Genomic DNA, 24630 nt, shown 5'->3' on the forward strand with positions numbered 1-24630 from the left:
ATACCGAACGGGGGAACTTCTGCGGCTTGACTTGCGGGGAAACAAATTTACTCCCCGGAGCTCTCTGCAGTTGGTCCGCACCTGACAGTATCTAGCGCGTAGTTGCCCGGAGGTGCTCACGCAAGTCCGATTTAACCGCAGCCAAGTTTTGAGCATGACCAAAACTTTTTTTTCCGGGTGAGTCGCGGGAATGCCCGTAGAGGTCCACGCAGAACGCCAGTAGGAGACCCTTAGCGGCAGTACTTCCCGCGCAATTCCCACGCAGGTACTTCGCAGTCCCGTATGCAGCCAAGATAATGAAATTCTGTGAGATTTCAGCCATTCCATTAGAGGAATTCCTTCACTGAGTTGTCAGCCCCCACGCGACTGATACAAAGGTCACACAGTATACTCGCAAGTATAACGTGTCCAGCAAGTAAGACACATACGCTGACTCGCATAAATCCTTTTCCGCCCTCAGGAATGTCCGGTATGCTAGAAAATCTCTACACGTAACAAGCCCGAGTAGCTTGCCCGGAAAGGTGTGACAGGGCCTAAACACGGTTGCGGGTAAAATAATATGCGTGCGCACCTCCGGGCGACTACTTTTGAGATACATGCTAGGTACTGTCATGTGCGGATCATCTACGGGGACCTCCAGGTAGTCAAAATTTTTCTTAGCAAGTCACACGCAAGGCTGGTGTGACACGGCCTTAATGAACACATGAACACATCTTGCCCTAACAAAGAGAATACCTCTGTAAGCTTACCACAAATGGTGTTGGAACAATGTCTGAATACAAGTAGACTGGTATCCCAGCATGCAACATGATGGCTGCTGTCAGGTGGGCATATCTGACAAAAAACAAAACAAAACAAAACAAAAGAAAATAAAACAAATCAAATTCAATCACGGATTATCCACACACAAACCGAGGTAGTTAATGGTTGAAACAGATGACATCACTGATGATGAAAACAATAGTAGTGTTACTTGTATAGATATATTGACAGTAGTAATACAAAGACAGTGGTAATGGTGATGGCAATAATGACAATAATAATATTTTAATAAAAAAACTACTTTTTCTCCTACAACCATTATAACCAGGCCATCTACTACTACTACTACTACTACTACTACTACTATTACTACCACTATTACTAGTACTACTACATGTACTACTATACTACTATTATTAGATAGTAATGATTATATTAATAACCACACCATATAATCTTGATATTTACAATAGAGTGAGATTGCTATATAAAATTTAATGAATAAATACGTGGCTTTACTACTGAACCACAAAAAGGAATGTTGTAATTATCAGAACAGTCCTTTTCATGGTCCGGTAGTAATGTCAGATGCTTATTTTCGTGTAGCCGCCTGACAGCTTGACAAGACTGATACCAGTTGAGTCAAAACCAAAAATAGACAAAGTGAAAATCTCTCCTGTCATATCTAACACACAAGAATATGACCTGCAGCCACATATCACACCAACTCTTTTACTGTACAAATGCAGTGTTATCAGAAGGTGCAAAACATCAAGGGGTCAAACTGATACTACATAGTTGGCATTGCTATTGATAGACACTTTAACCCATTGAGGACGAGTCCCGAATATACTCGGGCAAGTGTCTATGGGAAATGCTTGTTGTAGCAAAATCAATCCGTCCTCAATGGGTTAAGACAGTATCAACAATATCAATTTCATTTTAATAAATACATTTATTTCTGACAGTTTTATCTGGCCTTGTACAAAAATTAAACCCACTCAAGGAACAGCAATACGGTAGAGTGCAGCAGGCACTGATCAAAATGAGCGACTAAATACAGTATAAACCCAAGAGTAGACTGAACTGAACGTAAAAAGGGAGAGATTTGCAACCAGCAAATATTGATGTGATTCATTCTAGATGACTAAATTATGAAGAGACCTGGTGCATCAGAACGTGAACAGGTGCAGATGGTACAGAAATGTGTGTGCACTGGCATTACAAGCACTCATTTTCCCTCACACAGTATTATAATGCCCACGGGATGATTGTGTTACATGTAACATTAAACTCATGATGGTGATGGTTATGGATTACCTTTGACTGCAGTGCCTGGCATCATAGCCAATGACAATCCCTCGAGATTTGCACTCTGGGTTGCTGGATTCCAGGTACCTGAGAAGCCCCTATTGGGAAGAAAGAATACTTGTCATAATGATTGATGGAAATGATTCTACTAGTGGTAGGAATAGTATTAGTAAATCCAGTAATAATATACAAAGTACATGTAAGCAATGATAGTAATGATGATGATGATGATGATGATAATAATAATAATAATGACAACAATAATAATGATAATAATAATAATAATAATAATGATAACAATAATAATAATATCAATGATAATATCAATGATAATAATTACAATGTGGTGATATGTTGAAGATAACAATTTTAATTACCTGTACAATAACACATATGTATTCTAAACCTTCCTTTCCTACAATGGAGTTACATTCTCAATTAATTCCAAGACATTTTTTCTAGCTTGGGGCTTTATATACTATAGTAACGTGTCAAGCAATTGACAGTTTCATTTTGATCCATACATGCCTTGAATAGATGATTCATTTTCAAAAAGATTGACGGACTATCTGTACAAGTCTCAAGCCTAGCCATCAGAGGTACAATAGCCGCGGTCACACTGGCAAAACATCAAGACGTTTTAGATCGCGATCTTTAAGAACTCAAAAATTTGCCAGTGTGACCGCGAACTTCTCACGAAACTCCCCACTCCAGCTAGTGATATTTCCCTACCCCCCACCAAACTTCTCGATCTTTTGCCAGTGTGACTGCTAAAAACTGAAAGTTTGCAATTTTAAACTTCTCGATCCCTTGCCAGTGTGACTGCTAAAAACTGAAACTTTGCGATTTTGAACTTCTCAATCTTTTGCTAGTCTGACCGCACCTCATGTACAAAGTATCTTGCGCAATTGGCCAATTGTGAAGGTCTATTAAACTGGTGACATACACTTGGGCCTCACCTGAGCTGTTTGAATGATTATTAGATCATTAATCCTGGCAGTGCCTGCCTCCATCGCTGCCCGTAGACCTGGACAGGTGTGAAATGAAAGACTCAGGTATCTAGAATGTTTGAATTATCAGCAAAGATAATTTACATGATCATGGCAGTGAATGAAACTGGATACAAACTACAAGAGGGAAAGCAAAGAAAATCTGAGATTACCTGATAAGTTGTATTTGCTGTAGAGTGATTGTACTTACAGTGTATCACATTCTAGTGAGAGAAACACAAATATATATATATATATATATATATATATATATATATATATATATATTTTCTTTTGTAAGTGAAGGACACATGCTAAAACTTATGGAAACTGTATGCTCTAAGATAAACAGATCTTAATAATGTTAATTTGCTTTCAAAAGTCAAAGCTGTAAAACTTTTTACAATCATGTCACTCAACAATTTCATTAAAGGACATAAAATCTTCCCAAACAAGATTCTGCCTACGCTGTATATGTCAATGACTTCTACATCACTATCATGATTGAGTGATTTGACTAACATTGGAATGCAACTTCCCCTGACCTGAATATACAGCAATTTGCAAGTCTCCATGCAGTGTCTTCTAGCAATTATATTATAATAGTATGGAAACATTTTTGTTCACACTATCACATGGACAATAAACAACCTTAACACCAAAGCAACATCAAGAGGAGATAACATCATTACCCGCTGTTCCAAACTGGATCCTGGTCCCAAACCTCTTCCGCAGCTCATCAACATTGTGGTCATTTAGCAGATCAATCACTTCTTGCCTGGTAGCCATATTCTGCATGACAAAAACAGTTCATTGAGGTTTAATTTGTGACAAAAAGAGCATTAGCTGGGCTTGCTTTCAATGTGAATAAGTTGCAATATATTACATGTGGACATGATTTTCCTCTTCACCTTAAAAGTCAGCAGGAACCCTGGGGCAGATGACTAAATAGTGAGTATTGTAGCATGTTGCAACCAAGTATTTCTGTGAGAAGTGAATTTCAGTCAGGCAATAGCAGTTCACATACACGTAGATATCTCTGTGATTGTTCATTGTCTTTGTAAACATACACCTGTATAAACCGCACACTTTATAATTATTGTAAGTGGAGCTAGTACCGGTATGAGCACCTTTCAGTACTGTATGGAATTAGTGTTATAAAACACCATTACTAGTGCTACTTCACAGCTCCAATAACAGTATGTCAGCAGAGCACAAAGCACCGCACATTGCAAAGTCGATCAGACTGCTAACAATTCATTAAATCAAATTACTGTTTAAATGCCATGGTACAGGACATGTATCTGAAAGTAGTATGCCCAAATTGGACACTACTTTGTATCATAATCTATGAAAAAATATACAGCTGTATACAATAGTTTGTAGCAGCAATGATGACATCAACTACGTACACTGTACAGTATCAAGGGTGATGGCTTCTATCATAAGGGATAATCTGATGCAATGAGCCAATCACATTGCAGGTCTCTGTTCTTGCATCATTTTGGACTACTGAGAGTGTCAAATGAGGTAGCCTTGTGTCTTCAACAATGGATGTACTGTATGACATGTACAATTTGTACGTAGAGTAAGGAATTTACATAGTACACTGTATGATGTCATCATGTGTACTGCAAATCCAGAAATTTTCATGTGCATGCAACTTTTGCAATTTTTGCAAAGAGCCAAGATTTGCCGAAGTAAAATGTATGTGAAAGTTTTTGTCCACACACGCATTGTATGCCAGTGGCAATTTGTGGAAATCTCATGCCGCGCATGTTTCTGGTTTACAGTAATATTGAAATAGTCAGATTGTCTTTTGCAACACACAAAGACACAGAGCTATGTATATGCTTTGTGGGTGAAGAGCTCTTAAAGTTTACAAAGGTCTTCAAATGCCAAGATCTAAAAGATAATCTTGAGTGGCTTGCTATTGAAACCCATGGTCATTTTGGGAAAACTTGGCATTTTGCTCAAAAAGGCTATGTACAAATGAAGAGTTTGTTTGCAAAATCGATAAGTCCATATTTGCCAAATGGAGATATTTGCGATTAAAGGTCAAGAAAAAAAAAGAGAATAATAAGAAAATTTTTGCTTCTTTTGACCATAACTTCAAAAATATAGCTTTATACGTAGTGACCAATATATCATTCAAAAAGTATTATTTTGTACTTTATGACAGAGACCGTACTTCAAAATCTTAAAAAATGGACTTATTGGTTTTTGCGAACAAACTCTTCAAATGTACACTGTTATACATTATAGTAATACATGTACAATGTATGTAGGTCACAGCTGAGATGAGATCTAGCTGCTCATTGCAGGCCGACTGCAATTTCCTTTTAATCTTCCTTTAACAATGAATCCATACAGCTTGTACAAAATTGTATGTTATTGTTAGGGATGCACTAGACAAGATACTTGCAATGTTATGAGCGCAAAGTTCTAATCACTTGCATTTAATTCCTCAAACTTTTCTGAAATGATGACATTTTAGCCCCTGAATGAAAAAGTACAGTGTACCTTTATGTACACTGTGTGATAGTATCATTAATCTTTTACAGCCTGGTATCATTAATCTTTTACAGCCTGAAAAAAATAAAAATAAATACCGGTAAATGAAAAAATTGGTGGCAAAAGGATAATCAAAGATTGATCAACTAAATAAACATGCTCCTTTTTTTATGATGTACAAGGCTGTTCACCTGACTCATGATAAAAAGCAATATAACAACTTATTAAATCGTTTTTAATGTTGTATGGAGGACTGACATTTTGTTCAGAACTCAGTGAAATCTTGACTTTAAGGCATACAATGAACACCAACTTGCAGAAGTACGCTTTGTAAGGTGTGCAGTATGATGTGTGGACTGAGAGTTCTATACGGTCTCCTCTCCAAATACTAGCATATTCTGTCGGTACCTGTATACAATGCCATACACGCACTGTACGTACATGATTGCTCATGAATGCAGACTCACGACAACTCCCAAGGGCTTTCTGAGAACTGCAAAGAAAGAATCTACTGTACGTATTATAAAAATGAATTGGCTAAGTTTCTAAAGTGCACACACACGCTGTTTACAGGTGTACAATGCTTTCTATAAGGCATCCAACATGAATATAGTTTTATATTATGTTCTAGTTTTACATTATATTTTGTTCTGTTACACCTGTACATGTCTTTGGGTATCCACAGGTTTTGCTGTTTCAGGCCTATTTAGTGTCTGTAAATTGTTCTTCCTTTTAACCCGTTACAGACTAGTCCCGAATATACTCGGGCATGTGTTTATGGGAAATGCGAGTCGTAGCAAAATCAGCACATGCTCGCTGGGTTGGTATTCACTGTCTTTCAAGTTTGGAGCAATTGTTCACAATGCCATAAATAAAGGAGCCCAGCTGCATTTTGAAAATTCATGAAGCATAACATTACACAGAAGTGCATTGTCGGCTGATGATCATGCCAACATGTACCGGTAATCAACAGGGCTATTTTGACAAGGCTAATAATTGGTGAGGACATGTACACACTGTATCTATTTCACATAATGTAGCATCTTTGCAAAATTAAAGGGGGTGCATGCACCCCTTCCATTTTTCACCCCCTCCTGGACCCACCACTGTCATTAGTACATCCAGCTTTGTAAAACATCAAGATCACTGAAAAAAGATATCAATGTATTGAAGATGATTTCTTTAATATCATAATGCTTCAGTTTTTAAATATCAAAATTGTTGTACTGTAAATGATAATAAATAAGCTGTATTAAACTGAAAGAGGAAACTGGCTATGCTGCAAACATTATTTTGTAAAAAGTGCTGAAACAAATGCAAAATTTAGTCGAACAGTAAAAACTGACAGTATTGAAAATTCACACTTGGAAGTATACTGTGTCGTGTCTTCCCTATAGAACCAGAAAGTTGTTACACATGAAGCTTCATAGAGAAAATCATAAACCCATTTCCTGCTTTATTGTCAGTTTGTTACAATCACACTTACAGTAGATACTACATTGTAGTCAGAAGTACTACAGTTGAACCTCTCGTATCCGGACAAGTCGGGACCGGGGCTCATCCGGATAAGGGATTTGGCTGGATATGGGAGACTCAATGCTTTATACATACATACACATGTACTGATGTAGCCCATTGTAGTACCACATGTAGTAATGTGTATACTGCAACCTTTTCATTGTTACACTCAGTAACAGACCCCAAAATAGAGGTTTGTGTTTGCAAGAATGAAATAATTTTCTTTTAAAAATTCTTGGGATGATTTACCTAAATAATTATTAAGAAATGTATCAAGTATATGTAATTCATGTGTGTTTGTGTAAGAGTTCTCATGGAGTTGGGAATCCCCCTTTCCTGCCGTAATTATAATAAAAAAAAAAAAAAAAATCATGGCGAGATTGCGTCCGTATAATAGAGAGATCCGGATAAAGGGAGGCCGGATAATAGAGGTTCAACTGTACAGTACGTGTACATGTACATTGCACAATTTGTAGTTTGTAGATCTACAGTACCAGGGTAAGCAACCTGTATTGACAATGCACAGTATGCACTGTAGGCCTTAATTTGATATGTCTGTCTGCAAATATATGGGACAAGCCCCCTGGGACATTCTGCTGGGTTGGTACAGTGCAGAAAGGTCATTTCAGGTCACATTGCAACATTGTCTCATCCATGCAGCCGTAAAAACTGTGATACACATTCAGGATGGCACACTAAGACTCAGACTCAGAGGCTGTGTCTGACGAGTATTCATGTCTGGATGGCACATCATCCTCACATGCTTGAAATGTCATGCATGGTCCGATGCTTTGGCAGTCTTGTCATAGAGTGTGGGACAAGAAACACACTGCCAGCAGCTTAATTACTCAGGGGCATTCACACAAACTGACTAACTGCAGACACAGTCACATGTACGAGTGGATGTACAACATATACATGTAAGTTGCACACGTCTAACGACAATATGGAATACACACAAGAGGCCCCAGAGGAGATACACTGTTAACTAGCTCAGTTGCCTAGACCTTTTAAAATGTCAAAATTATGTGTTCACTTCCACAAAGAGGGTAAGGTTGTGGGTACACTGTACATCTTGCGCCTGGCTTATAATGGTAATGCCCATCTTGGGAGGGGGGGGGGGGAACAGATATCCATTACAGATACATTGTACTATACAGTTGGTCTTGTTTTATTTACATTGTAGTGTTATAGACCTAAACAAAAGTATGGGTACCGGTACACCTCACTCTGCGGCCAAATCCTGCATTTTAGTCCACGCCAAGCACGCAAACTGCCCATATACACAAGTCGACCACAACACCATCCAAATTCAACCGCCTGCTTTATGTAGAAACCTACAGAGTGTGCTATGTATGTGCTTTTGCGCAGGGTCCAACCTTGTCCTTGGCACAGGAGGTCGAACCTTGGTTCAGGTGCTGAGCATTATAATTATTATTAAAAATTACTAGGTGTAGGTACAATTGTAGCCCGACCAGACGTCATGCAAAGCGATACTTGTGTACACGACAGGGCTGTGTATTACATTGATTGTATTTGTAAAGTCTGCGAATCACACAGAATATCAAATGGATCTAGATCGGAGATCAGAGGCCCATTGCATAAAAGTTACTATTATGGTAACTTTGCCATCCAATAGTAACTTTCATGGAATTCTTGATTTTGATTGGCTGTTGAGTATTGTTGCCATGGTAGTTATCATTGGATGGCAAAGTTACCATAATTGTAACTTTTATGCAACGGGCCCCAGATGTAAATTAGTATATTACAATTTTTCTAATGTCAGATCCAGACCACAGTACCATCGGTACCTACTAGCACTAGAATCTAGTAACAGACGACTGTGATGTCCTGATGATGCCATGGATTCATGTCAATGATATTTCTCTCTTCTTGGCATCATTCATAGCCAAGGCAAAGTCGGCTACCCTGGGTTTTAGGGGGCTAAATTATTTCAGGCTTCTAACTTCAGCACAGCCCAGGCCCCTATTAAAACCTAGTATCCTATTAAACCCAAAACTCTAACCCTATCAAAACCTTTAAAAAAAGCCACCTACGAGACCTAAATTTAATCATACTAGATCTACTTTGATACATATCACTTTTTTTTTTTTTTCAAATTTTAGCAGAGACAGAATCTATCACTAGGGCCTAGACGATTCTATATTACATATGGTTGTGCTGAAGTTAGAAGCCTAAAATAATTCAGCCCCCTCAAAACCTAACTAAACACAGCCCATTCGCTGTAAGTTATAACAAGTTACAGTGACTGGGCTGTGTATAATTCAAGTTACTAAAAACCGAAGTTTGCCGGCAAAGTCAAAAGATATGAATAATGATGTGACATAGAACCTAGTCTGCTCTGGTGGTAGACCTCAAACACTTGTCTTTACATGTAGAAATCTTTCTAGACCTAAACTAAAAAACCACATGAAATAATCAACTCTGAGGATAACACATGAAAAAATATTTACTAAGTTTACTATTAAAGGACCTAACGTTCTAGATTTCTAACGATGTAATGGGCAGTTCACTGGTACAGAGTGAGTGGTAGCCCCACCACTCACCAGACGTCGCGTGAAGAATGTCGCGACATTTGTGTACGTACAGCGACAGGGCTGTGTAAACCTACTGTACTGTAGTTTAGAGGAGTGGAGTTCAGGTGGGCAGAATCTAAAACATAGATTGTGTTAGATCTAAATTGTTGTACTCTTTTCTCGTATTAAACCTACCCTATCCCACTCTAGCCATTGCTTGATGGTCTTGTCGAGTTCAGGGTCACCGGTGTCGACGTTTTCACCCATCTCCCTGCTGTAGGCTACCAATGCCCAGCTGTCGGCTCCTACTCGCTTTGGGGGGTTAATAAAGACTTTCAGGGTTCACGACCAAGGAGACACCACACGTCCTCGATCCCCGGAGCTTCAGGTCAAGCTTCGCCCACGTCAGTGCTCGAAATGTAATGCTCCACTCCAGTGTTTATGGCAGTGTCCATATGCTACGTCGCGACGTGTTGGAATGAAAACTGAAACATCCCCGCATATGATATGCCGCAATGATAATACTCGTGAGTGTTGATATTACATTGCATGGGAAATGTGATACAGCGGCGGCTTTCCCTTGGCCTTGTCTTGTGATCTGACGCTCACCACCGAGCTCCTCACTCAACGGTGACTACCGCTCAATCGTCCGTAGTGCAGCCTGTTATCAGACAAGCCAATCAACCCTAGATAGTAACGTTAGAGAGAGCCTAGATGGTCCGTGTCACCTTCGTCGAAATGGACGATGGTTCGGATTAAATTATTTACACCACGTGTTCTGCTGTGAGTTGAAGCCGAGAACACACGCACAAGCGCTAGCACTCACAGTTTTAGTACAAGAGTACTATATTATGCTGTACTCGCTATTACTGTGGACGGCGGCGTTATTGCGGAGTCCAAAGTTACCGTTCCCGGAGAAGCGGCGGTGGCGGCGGCGGCAGCTAGTGTACTTGCTACGAAACGTTAGTACGATCACGAATAGGCGCTAGGCGGCCCGTGTCAAGAAGAATATGGTGGAATACAGGGAGATCATACCACGTGTCCAGCATCCTGATGACGACAAGTGCAAGGATCAAAATGTATCTCGGGAGGAAAGAGCGCAATTACAACGTGTACGTGCGTGCGTACTGTTATGCAATGAGCAAAAGCCACAGTTCAGAGAAAAATCTGTACACTGACACCGATAAATAGACGCAAAACCAACCTCTTCAACCTGCCTTAGCGACCACCCCTCTGTAGCGGACACCTGTCGTTTACGGCCACTGAAAAGTCCCCCGAGAGAACTGACAGGTAAGCCATGCTAAGGACCCTGTGTCCACAGCGGCCCCTTTCAAACACTGCCAGCAGACGCCAATTTAGAGGTCACAGATCCATGGAGCCGCAGGCCGAATATCAGTAGACCACAGTGTTGTTGTTGTTGTTTTTGCAGCCACGTCGGTAACACCACCGAATTATTTAGTTCGGTGGGTAACACACGATTATATACTAAGACACAACAAATCAATATTCCAAATGGGCTTTACAGTACTCAGTAACTCTTATCCATTTTACACACACACTATTAACACGAAGCAGGGAGTTTCCCACCTTCCTGCACGGAAGGTAGGGCCTATATTTTCAAATTACATTCAAAATGAAAATAGAACTCATACAGTCTCTGAAAATAGCAATAACATAATTATTTGACCAAAAAAAAAAAACCCACAAACAAACTACATATTTAGAACGGTTTGTAGCTTTCCACCGATCTATTTCCCTCCATTCAGGCAGAGTAATTAACGCATTCGTAAAAAGTTTATTATTTACTTGCTGTTTATTATTTACTTGCTGTTGCACACTTTGATAGTGGGCAATAACGCGATCGTTATATTTCTCAATGCATGAAACAAACGTATGCACATAAATTATCATTACAAATTATGATGCAAACGTAATGTCGGAGAACCTGTCTACAGCGGGTTGCAACCTGTCTGTAACGGCCAGCCGCCACTGCGTCTCGCTTGGATGGCCGCTAGAGACGATTTGACTGTACTGTAAAACCAAAAACATGATCCCAGGAAACTTTCGCGAATAGCCACAAGGGGGCCTAAGTATTATTGTATGTATCGTGGAGACAAAAGATAACAACAAAACAAGAGTAAAAGCAACTTTTACGCGCATTCAACTTGCGCTAATCTTGGCTCCTCATGAAATATGCGAAAGTTTCATGGACGAGAAAAGTTCTGGGTCTAGAGTATCGGCCTACGTAGCAAGAAAAAAAGAATGATAAAATGCAATGATGTATATATGAATATGAATGACTGGTCAATGTCTGCATTTCAGCTCAAAGTTGATGAAGATTACATTGACAAAGCGTTGATAAGGAACAGTTCCACTTTACGATTCGTATCATCTTTTCTGTATTTGTATAGGCCTGTGGTATAAGAGAATGAATGACTGACTTATGTAGACTTAGTAGCTCCCACGTCGTCCGACGCATGAGGCGGTCATCATCCTCCAGCTTCGTCTATCGGCGGCTAGGGCCTTGATATCCTCCCACTCTTTTAGGTCTTTAACATCTCTGCAGACAATCTGTTGTCAGTTCATTCGTGGTCTGCCTCTTCTCCTTCTGCCTGGAGGAACCCACCAGAGGGATTGGTTAGCTATACGATCAGGTAGAAGTCGTGCAGCATGCCCATAAGCCACTTAAGCCGCCTTTTGCAAATGATGGAGGATACTGGAAGTTGATTAGTTCTCTCTCTCTGACTTCCTTATTGGTAATGAAGTCATTCCACTTAATGTGCAGTATTCTTCGGAGGCATTTTGAGTCGAATGCATCAAGCTTGGATTCTTCAGATGTTTTCAAGTTCCAAGTTTCACAACCATAAAGGAGTGTTGATAGGACATTTGAGTTGTAGAATCGAAGTTTGTTTTTTCAGGCAAAATTTCTTGCTTGACCAGATTGTGTTCAGCTTCTTGAAGGCAGCAGAAGCCTTCCCAATACGACAGTTAAGTTCCGTTACAATCACACCCTCCTTGTTTATGGAACTCCCAAGATATGTGAAAGTCATCCACAATGTCAATCTTTTCTTGGCCAATAAAGACATCAATTGGAGGTTGGTGGTCGCCTGATAACATGTTCTTTGTCTTTTTGGTGCTAATGACTAGGCCCAGTTTTCCTGCTTCATCACTTATACTTCTGATTAGCTGTTGAAGGTCAGATGGGTTATCAGCTGTGGCTGAATGAGAATGAGAATGAGAATGAATGAGAGGGCCAAGAAAGGGCAAACCACTGTATTTACGTCCTTAATTTATTTATTTTTAATCAGCGAACTATTTCTTTGTTCAATTGCACTGAACCTAAACTGGAAATAGGAAAGAGATATCTAAGGATCCAATGCACACTCTCACTCACTCACACTAGGGAGGTGGGTCTGATCCCCACCCCTGTACTCACACACAGTAACAGACAAGAACAGTTTAAATGCAAAAATCACTTTATCAACTTTTATGAACTTCAGACATCTGAGATTGAAGCTACTAACAAAATTAGACATCCATAAATAACATTGTGATGATTTTTGTAATACATTGTATCTTCAAAATATTTCTCGTCATGAATCGACTGCAGTTTCAATGGAGTGATTTTTTTTTTCTCTATTTGACGAAGACCTTATACTTATCAAATCACTTTGAAATGGCATTTTTATTATCATTATTATTTTTTGCATTTTGAACTCTTGTAGAATCAACACAACACACAGACTATAACCATTTACGCTGGAAACATAACACCTTGAAGAGTTCTTTTGTATTTAGCAATACATTGGTATTTAGCAGACACAAAGTGAGTGACGGTTGATAATGATATAGCTGTAGCCTCATCGCTGTAGCTCCATGGTTAACGAATGATCTATCCCCTGTACTTATCTCTCCTAGTCGGGTATGTATTCCCTATTCCCATATCATTCAGATTCAAAGATGAATCGGTGCAGAGAAAAATCTCTTTGCTCAAGGCCGTGTCACACCTTTCCGGGCAAGCCTTGCGTACGACTTGCGAAGAACATTTTTTACTGCCCGGATGTCCCCGCAGATGACCCGCACATGACAGTACCTGGCACGCATCTCATCCGTAGTCGCCCGGAGGTGCGCACGCAAATCCTTTTTAGGCCCTGTCACACCTTTCCGGGCAAGCTACGCGGGCTTGTTGCGTGTAGGGATTTTCCAGCATACCGGACAAATTATTTCTGAGGGCGGACAAGGATTTGGGCAAGTCAGTGCATGTGTCTTATTACTTGCTGGACGCGTTCTACTTAAATCCTTCTTGCGGGTATACTGTGTGACTTGTGTGCCAGACGCGTACGTGGGGGCTGACAGCTCGGTGAAGGAATTCCTCTGAAGGAATGACAGAAGTCCCACAGAATGTCATTACCTTAGCTGCATACGGGGACTGCGAAGTATCTGCGTGGGAGTTGCCTGCAACGTACTGCCGCTAAGGGCCTCCTACATGGCGTTCCGCTTGGACCTCTCCGAGCATCACCGCGACTCACCCGGAAAAAGTTTTGGTCATGCTCAAAAATTGGCTGTGGTTATTAGAATCGGACTTGCGTGCGCACATCCGGGCAACTACAGGCGAGATACGCGCTAGTTACTGTCAGGTGCGGACCAACTGCGGAGAGCGCCGGGTATCAAATTTGTTTCCCCGCAAGTCAAGCCGCAAAACTTCCCCAGATGCGGTATGACAAGGCCTTTAGCATGCTCAAAACTTGTTCCGAGTGAGTAGTGGGGGTTCGCTCGCAGAGGTAAATACAGAACACCAGTAGGAGACCCTTACTGGCTGCACCTCGCAGGCAACTCCAACGCAGGTACTTCTTAGTACCTGTAGGTCGCTCGTAACAGAAAACGGATCGGTTTCTAAGCTCTTACGCAGGTCACACGGAATACACGCAAGCAGAAGGTAAATAGCACGCGTCTAGCACGTAGGAAATAAGTGCGAAACTCGCAAACATTCTTGTCCGCCCGCGGAAAATTCTCCTGCGTCCTGAAAAATCCCTCCTCGCAACAAGCCCGTCTTGCTTGCCCGGAAAGGTGTGACACGGCCTTGAGATTTTGGAACATTCAAAAACCACCCTCTCTAGAGGGCGCAAATCCTTTTCGCATTTACCGCAGATTGCCTGGTTGTACTTTAGTGGACTGTGACTCGACAACATGCTGTTAGAACGAATGGCAGGTATTGCAGTAAATGATTATGTCAGTGAAAGTGCATGACATTGTGAAAATTAAATCAAGAGTCCCACAGGGATATACATTAGGGCCGTTGATATTTTAGATTAACTAATTATATGATATGTAACTTAAAATTTGAATGATCAAATGCATTCCAAAATGTCGCTCTATACTAATGACACAGTCATTTTTCAGGCATAGTAAATTAATTATTAAAGGGATCGTATAGTTTTGGTTGAGACCTAATTTCAGGTTTCCAACATTTGTTTTGGTGAGATAATGTGAAACCTCTTATCAAATATGAAGAGCATGTAATTCCATGAGCAAATCAATGTTTATTTGATGAAAATTGGTTTTGAAATGGCTGAGATATCCAAAACAGAGCAATTCTAATAAAGTGTGGGACCCACATTTTATTACGATTGCATTGTTTTACTTTGTTTTTGGATGTTTCAGTTATTCCAAACCCGATTTTCATCAAATAAACTTTGAATTCCTTTTAAAATGGTATGCTCTGTACTATTTCATAAGTGTTTTATTGGTATCTCGCTTCAGAAAGTTAAAAGCCCAATTCTCATCTCCACTTGGTCCAGTACTGTATCATCCCTTTAAGGAGGTACAAAATAACTTGCAAGGTGACCTTGATATTATTTGTAAACGGCTAGACCTAATAGTTTGCGCTTACACCTACAAAAGACAAAAATCACGGTTTTTTTTTTCATTAGAAAAAATATGGGAAACAATATGTTGATGATAAAATACGAAAACCTATTTAATAGCAAATGTAAAGAAAGTAAAATATTTACCCGTTATGCTCGACTATGGTGTCACGTTTGGAGAACATGTTTCAAGTATCATTACTAAATAATTATCTCGAACAAGTAGGTTACACTGGGAGAATCAAACAATATTTATGTTAATATATAAAACAATGAAGAATCCATAGCTTGCCATGATTTTATTTTACATTGATTAATGCAGCAGGCATACGTCTTGGGGAAGCTGTGCAAAACAAGCGAACAAATACACAAACAAAGCAAGGATTTTCAGATACAAAAGCTTTAGAATGACACGAATGAATCTGAATGAGGATACAAGAGCGTCCCAGGAAGACTAACTTGTTCCACACACTAAAAATGGCTATCAGTGCAATTGAAGAGTGTGTTAAATATCAGTGATGTACGGTAAAATTCAAAATAACTTATTACCAACCTGAAAGAAAGATATCATTCAGAGGGGTGAAGGCTCAGGATTGAGTTTCTTCAGTTTGTCTCCCTCTACAAATGAAAATTTGTTAAGATCGCAACTGCTGATCTGTAAATTGCTGTGAATTGCCGATTGCTGATCTGTAAATGGAACAAATATTTGTTCCATGTTCATCGTGTCACTGCCGGCAACCAGGGACAGCCTGGTGGTAGTGTCGCTGCCCGGAAAGCAGTAGATGATAGGTTCGAGTCCCACTTGTTCCTTTTTTTCCCCGACATGTTTGTTAATTTACAGATCAGCAGTTGCGATCTTAACAAATTTTCATTTGTAGAGGGAGACAAACTGAAGAAACTCAAACCTGATTATTACCAACCTATTCGGAACGACTGATAAACAAACCTATTATAACCTACAGAAGGCGCAATGTTCAACGAGATATGAAACTCGTCAGACTGACGAGTTAGGTGATACGCTTGGGGTTATCAGATGTCGGTCATCTGTGATCGACAAAGAAAAGAATGTGATATAGACACCTTGAAGTTATAATTGAGTTTGCATGCAAAACCGTTTCCCTAACCTCTCGGCCACGGGACATCCACGGAAATGGTAAGGCAAAAAAGAAATGTATAGATATTACAGGGAGAAAAGTCAATGCCCACTCAACCAACGTGGCCGCGTGAACATGTATTGCATTGCTAGACGGAAATGCGGCCTTGTAACTACTGATGTCGCTATGCCATTTCTGGCAACTTGGGAAAAATACGTGCCGTAAACATAAAACCTATAATCGGCTGGTTTTGATACCTTGCCTTTAATCACAATTTTCAGTGTGATGACGTCATCAAAGTACAAAACAATGATGTGGTCTTGAACGACAATTGTTCAAAGTACAACACCTTCGTCGTCGTCATTACATATTATGATCAGTTTGACAAAGTCAGCCTGCAAAATTTTGCAGCAGTCGAAGCAATATGGTCTCCAACACAAAAAAGAGGGATATGGTGTGTGTGTGTGTCTGTGTGTGTGTATAGGTGCGTTTATATACGAATGTGATTTCTACATGGACGATATATGTAATACAAAATTGAAGAAAAAAAAAGTAAAATAGCTAAGTAATTTGTTTCGTGATCTTGTGGGGTTCGAACCCGCACGTGTGCAACCTCACGTCTCTGAGACGTCGCCTTTAACCACTCGGCCATACGTCTCGACGAGAAAAAAAAAAGAGGAACGTAAACTTATGTATGTGAAAGATGAATCAGGAATCGTTTTGTCCACATTCCATTCTCATTTTCAGTTTTAAACTGCAAAATTGTCAAACTAATAAGGAGATTTCAAAGAATAACATGCATGATTACTGCAGCTTATTGTCTCAGTTACCACACACTTAAGTTACAGAGGAAATGGAGCAAAATCATCTGAGATAAAGGTGCTTAAACGTTGTCAAGTTAATGCAAATAAAAAAAAATCACCTCCCATAGAGATAACACGTAAACTTGTCTGATTTTGAGTCTTTACCTTTAATAACAATTTGAAGTATGATGGTAAGTCTTCTTGAACCAAGAGTGTGGAACGCAAGCTTCTACGTGAAAGATGAATCATGACGATCACCCGTGACCGACACATCTTCAAAGGGATCAGTTATTAGAAGTGGAAGCCCTCGTGCCAAGCATATTGTCTCAGCAATTCCAAAGCAATGATACCCTTACATTTATGCATACCATAATTTCCCTCTGAAATCAATGGTAGGTATATTCATGTACAATTGCTTGCCTTGTCCATAAACTTTGCTTTACAAACTTTCAGTGAAACGTGTCATAACATAATTCTGTAACTCCATTAGCAGGGATTGACTTCATAAAGAAAGATATATCAAATTGAACGCTTAGCGCGTATAACTAAGGGGGATTTTAGCCTGATGCTCTGTTCTTCACTGCTCAGATACCAACAACACTCATTACCTACGGCTACGTATAGAGAAACAGCCATGACGAAAATAAGTTATTCCTTTTCTTTGGCAGATAGACACACAACCCCTTTAAACCACACTATAATTGACATGGAGGGACATGAAAAAGTTCATTACTACTACTGAACAGTGATGCCTTCTACTCATGTGGCACAAGATACCTCTATAGCAACATAAAACCTGTCTACAACTCCGTTATTGCGTCAAACAATAACATCCTGGAATTTCAAAGAGATGAGCGAGACGCCATACACCTGGCCTAGAGTTAATTCATTCAGTTGCCATTCCTGCTCCAGTTGAGTTATGCAAATTATTTTCCGACCTGTCTTGTGACAATATAACAGGAACAAACGTAGAGAAAAGGAAAGGGAAAAGGAAAGGTGGCAAGCGGGGCACTGTACCAAGGGCAATTTAAACAATACGTATGATAAATGAAGCAAATCCAACCTAGAGCCTCCGACAAAAAAAAGAGGAACTTGAGCGACTGTGTGTCGTGGGGTAGTATAATTGATAAGATAATACGATAAATGACATCGATCGGAATAAAGCTGAACTGCCAAAAGAAACACAAAGAAAGAGAGAGAAAAAAATGATAGCGTCCTGCGGGTCTCGAACATCTCGTCCTAAGGTAGTGCATAATGACCATGCAGCGCGCTAAGTGACTATAAAGCCACACGGCTGTACCGAAGATTGGATGTGAAATTTATCTTTAATCTTTATATATATATATATATATATATATATATATATATTTATCTTAAATATTTATACCATATACAACATTAAAAAATTCATTACTACTACTAAACAGTGATGCTTTCCATTCATGTGGCACAAGATACCTCTATAACAACATATAACCTGTCTACAACTTCGTTATTGGGTCAAACAATAACCTGGAATTTCAAAGAGATGAGCGAGACGCCATACACCTGGACTAGAGTTAATCAATTCAGCTCCCATTCCTGCAAGTTATTTAAACATACATGTTCCTACCTATCCTGTTACAGTATAACAATAACCAATGAAGAGAAAAGGAAAGAGCAAACGAAAGGTGGCAAGCGGGACACTGTAACAAGGGGCAATTTACAACATTAAGTGTGACAAAATTAATGAAGCAAACCCAATCTCCAAACTCCAATACAAAACAAGGGAAATAGAGCAGCCGTGTTCACGGGTTACGTACACTTGATAAAGTAATACGATAAATGACATCGGAGTAAAGCTGAACTGCCGAAGAAAAAAAAGAGAAAAAAAAGAAAGAACGGATAAAAGTCCTGCGGGAGTCGAACCTCTCGCCTTCCGGTATGGCGTTATGAACAACCAGCGCGCTAACCGATTATGCCACATGGCTGTCCTGAAGATCGAGTGCGAAACTTAAATCTAAATACTATCGTGACAGTGTTGACTTGTGATGGCGCTATTCAACTTCCCACAAGTGGCAGCGTGGATTCGATCAATATACAGTTGCAAAGAAAAATTGGGAATCGTTCCGTACAGATTGCATTCTCATTTTCAGTTTTAAATTGCAAAATTGTCAACCTGATGAGGAGATTTGAAAACATAAAATGCATGATTACTAAAGCTTGTTGTCTCAGCTACAACATATTTATGTTTCAGAGGAAATGGAGTAAAATCAGATGAGGTAAAGGTGCTTAAACGTTGTCAAGTCAATGCATGGTTTAAAAAAAAATCACCTCCCATAGACATAACACGTAAACTTGTCTGATTTTGAGTCTTTACCTTTAATCACAATTTCTAGTATGATGACGTCATCATATTTCAAAACCATCACATGGCCTTGAAAGGCAAATGTTCAAAGTGCAACATATCTGAATTTGGGGTAATATTGAGCTTAAACAACAGAGATACGAGCAAATGAATGTCAGAAACAGTACCTCAAAAAAATCAATTCCACTTTTTTGATTTAAAATGACGATATGATGACGTCATCGCGTATTCCTGGCAATACTGATACTTGGAATGTTACTTACAATTCATATACTTTTGTAATATGCAATAGAAATATAGGGTCAACGGACGATTTAAAGAGCTATGGCGAAATAAACAAAGACATGTTTTTTCACTATATTTGCAGAAAGACGCGCACGCGGAATTTCAACTTTGACGCCAGTGCATTCCTTTGTTATAGGTCGTAATCGATCGGAAATCAATGGATATTATTACTCAAAGTATCAGGAATCCAAATCAGTCAAAAAAATTGCATTTTCATGTTGCTTACGGGCTCTGCGCGCGAAATTGCGCGGACGGACGCGCACGCGAGAAAATGTTTGAAACGCTTAAAATTGTCTGAAACTTCGAGATTTCCCATTGGGAAGTCGTTTTGAGCCTTTTAAAATTTTGATGCGCGCTTACGCGCGCGTAATGATGACCTGTGTAACTAGCGTTAAAAAGTAAGATAGAGCGTGACCTGAACTTCATGTCCACCGAAAATGATACAGAAATGACATCTAGTTATGAAGTTATGATCGATCATGTGACAAGGTCCGAAAATCACAAAATGGCGCCTAGATGACGTCATAGATATGTAACTGTCATGAAAACCTTATTGTGGCTAGATTTTGTCATGAGACATGTTGACTGAAAATGTCATGTTATTTCGTAATGTCATTCTTGAGATATTGACGACACAAAATTGTCCAGAAAGAAAGAAGAATAAAAACGAGATATGAAACTCGTCACACTAAGGACGAGTTAGGTGATACGCTTGGGGTCATCAGATGTCGGTCATCCGTGATCGACAAAGAAAAGAATGTGATATAGGCACCTTGAAATTATTCAGCGTGCATGCAAATCCGTTTCTCTAACCACTCGGCCACGGGACATCCACGGAAATGGTTAGGCAAAAAAAAATGTATAGATATTACAGGGGGAAAAAGTCAATGCCCACTCAACAAACGGGGCCGCGTGAACATGTATTGCATTGCTAGACGGAAATGCGGCCTTGTAACGACTGATGTCGCTATGCCATTTCTGGCGACTTGGGAAAAATACGTGCCGTAGACATAAAACCTATAATCGGCTGGTTTTGATACCTTGCCTTTAATCACAATTTTCAGTGTGATGACGTCATCAAAGTACGAAACAATAAGCCAGTTCGGGGTTCCACTTTGAGCATGAGCAGAAAAAGGTCATCTGTACCAGCAGAGCATGGTGGTTTTTAAATTCACTGAGATAAGCATCTGTAATGTAATGATTATTCAACTGATCCCTATAAGTGGTGCTTGCCAGCACATCCACATGACAGCAAAAGCGGTGTCTGACAATATCAATAGAAAGAGATTGTTAATACATTCAATGCAAAATAATGAAATGGATGCTTTCCAAAATGTCAATGGAAGGATCATTCTGGTCACCTGGTCTATGCAAGTTCATCCTTTGTTTGAACATGACTGATGAATTCCATAAATTGTTACGTTGGGCAAGCTCATGCCTTCTGTCGCTTGAAACTAGTGGAGTGCCTAATCAACTGAGAAAGAAGAAAGGTCATTTGTACCCATGTGCCCATGAGCTAACCCCGAACTGGCTTATTGACATGGTCTTGAAAGACAATTTTTCAAAGTACAACACCTCCGTCGTCGTCATTACATACTATGATCGGTTTGACAAAGTCAGCCTGCAAAAGTTTGCAGCAGTCGAAGCAATGTGGTCTCCAACACAAAAAAGAGGGATATTGTGTGTGTGTGTGTGTGTGTGTGTGTGTGTGTGTGTGTGTATAGGTGCGTTTATATACGAACTTGACTTCTACATGGACGAATATGTAATACACCATTGAAGAAAAAAAAGTAAAATAGCAAAGTATTTTGTTTCGTGATCTTGTGGGGTTCGAACCCGCACGTATGCAACCTCACTTCTCTGAGACGTCGCCTTTAATCACTCGGCCATACGTCTCGACGAGAAAATATGACGAACGTAAACTTATGTGTGTGAAAGATGAATCAGGAATCGTTTCGTCCACATTCCATTCTCATTTTCAGTTTTAAACTGCAAAATTGTCAACCTGATGAGGAGATTTCAAAGAATAAATTGCATGATTACTGCAGCTTATTGTCTCAGCTACAACATACTTTAGTTTCAGAGGAAACGAAGCAAAATCAGCTGAGATAAAGGTGCTTAAACGTTGTCAAGTCAATGCATGGTTTAAAAGAAAAATCACCTCCCATAGACATAACACGTAAACTTGTCCGATTTTGCGTCTTTACCTCTAATCACAATTTTCAGTGTGATGACGTCATCAAAGTACAAAACAATGACATGGTCTTGAAAGACAATTGTTCAAAGTACAACACCTCCGTAGTCGTCATTACTTATACTATAATCGGTTTGATAAAGTCAGCCTGCAAAATTTTGCAGCAATCGAAGCAATGTGGTCTCCAACACAAGAAAGAGGGATATTGTGTGTGTATGTGTATAGGTGCGTTTCTATACGAACGTGATTTCTACATGGACGAATATGTAATACACCACTGAAGAAAAAAAAAGTAAAATGGCTAAGTATTTTGTTTCGTGATCTTGTGGGGTTCGAACCCGCATGTGTCATGGTATACCCTACTGTAAAGTCATGTAATGTCGTTGTGTTTCTACTGTCTTGTTCTCTCCTGTCTTTGTAAAAAAAAAAAAAAAAAAAAAAAAAAGTTTAATGTATTCACAAGAATCCTTTTGAGTGGTTCACAATTTACAAGCATGCTTTTCAGTGAACCTCTCAGTTCTTTCTTTTTTTTTTATCCTCCAAACATAACTTTGTATTTTGCCGGTATGCATGTATAATTTCGTATTTGTTAACCATTATCTACCATGTAAAGTCGAATACATGCCTATGTTATATCTTCTGATACATTTCGTGTTATGTTTGACGAAAAAGAAAGAAGGAATGAAATAAATGAAATGAAAATGAATGAATGAATGAATGTGTGCAACCTCACGTCTCTGAGACGTCGCCTTTAACCACTCGGCCATACGTCTCGACGAGAAAATATGAGGAACGTAAACTTATGTATGTGAAAGATGAATCAGGAATCGTTTCGTCCACCTTCCATTCTCATTTTCAGTTTTAAGCTGCAAAATTGTCAACCTGATGAGAAGATTTGAAAAAAAATAAAATGTATGATTACTGCAGCTTATTGTCTCAGCTACAACATACTTAAGTTTCAGAGGAAATGAAGCAAAATCAAGTGAAGTGCTTGAGCGTTATCGTCTATGCATGGTTAAAAAAAAAAAATCCCCCCATAGACATAACACATAATCTTCGCTGATTTTGATATCTTGCCTTTAATCACAACTTCTAGTATGATGACGTCATCAAATTAGAAAACATCGACATGGACTTGATAGACAATTGTTCAAAGTATAACATATTCAACGTATGTCGTCAGTTTGGTATTGACTGGACGATCAAACACAGGAACATGAGGCAGCGATTAGTAATCTTCGCTGATTTTGATATCTTGCCTTTAATCACAACTTCTAGTATGATGACGTCATCAAATTAGAAAACATCGACATGAACTTGATAGACAATTGAAGGGGTCGATGCAATATAGTGCTAACCCACACAATGTTCATTTTGAGATAATCGCTGTTGAATGTTTGGAAAGTCCATACATTGTATATTGATAAAACATGAATGCATGCATTTTTTACCATCTTACTGGTTGAATTCAAATATGATATTTTCACGGAGGTTAGAGTGAAGGATAAGGATTATGAAAATGCTTAATCGTGTCATTAATTCCCAATCAATGACATCCCTACTATAGGCATATCATAATTTCTCATCTAAAATCAATGGTCTATAGGATTCATGCACCATTACTTGTATAGTGCATAAACTTTGCTTTTTAAGCTTTGAGTGAAACGTGTCATAGCATAATTCTGTAATTCCATCAGCAGTGATTGACATAATGAAGAAGAAATATATATCACATTGAACGCTTAGAACCTAACGGGGGGGGGGGGGGTATTATAGCATGATACTCGGTTTTTTACTGCCCAGCTAGATGCCAACAACATCCATCACTCACGGCTACGCATAGAGAAACAGCCATGGCGAAAATAAAACTTTGCTTTCTCATAGGCACAATGACACAGAACCCCGTCAAACACACTTTTCTTGGCAGGGATGGACATGAAAAAGTTCATTACTAATACTAAACAGCGTATGCATTCCATTCATGTGGAGCTAGATACCTCTATAGCAACATAAAGCCTGTCTTCAACTCCGTTGATAGAACAATGACAACCTGAAATTTCAAAGAGATGAGCGAGACGCTATATACACCTGGCCTAGAGTTAATTTATTCAGTTCTCATTCCTACTTCAAGTTGGGTTATGTTATTGTAATCATTCCCATCTGCAGTATAACAAAACCAAAGTGAGGGAAAAGGGGAGAGAAAAACGAGAGGTGGCAAAAGGAAAACTGCATGCACAACTGCAATCCATAGCATTGCGTGTGACAAGTGAAACAAATGTTTTAGTTGTTATAGCAGTGTTTTATGAGCATAAACAGACAAATAGACAGACAATGTCAAATTTAAAAACCATCAATTTAATGTCAGAGAAGATGGTAAACAAGATGCATTGAAACCGTAACTAAATCGAACAT

General features: G+C 39.3%; 1 protein-coding gene across 1 annotated transcript in view; it reads right to left on the minus strand.

The window, feature by feature from the left end:
• LOC140235132 (phosphopentomutase-like) overlaps window positions 1-10127 on the minus strand; it is a 32736-nt gene extending 22609 nt beyond the window's left edge. The window contains exons 1-5 of the mRNA XM_072315171.1: window positions 9827-10127; window positions 3755-3854; window positions 3033-3100; window positions 2083-2171; window positions 750-834 (exon numbers count right to left, since the gene is read on the minus strand). Coding sequence (XP_072171272.1) covers window positions 750-834; window positions 2083-2171; window positions 3033-3100; window positions 3755-3854; window positions 9827-9898 — 414 coding nt within the window. The 5' untranslated portion in view covers window positions 9899-10127. The remainder of the gene's footprint in view (window positions 1-749; window positions 835-2082; window positions 2172-3032; window positions 3101-3754; window positions 3855-9826) is intronic.
• Window positions 10128-24630: the final 14503 nt, after the last annotated feature.

Source organism: Diadema setosum, chromosome 11 (genome assembly GCF_964275005.1).
Source record: "Diadema setosum chromosome 11, eeDiaSeto1, whole genome shotgun sequence".
NCBI lineage: Eukaryota > Metazoa > Echinodermata > Echinoidea > Diadematoida > Diadematidae > Diadema > Diadema setosum.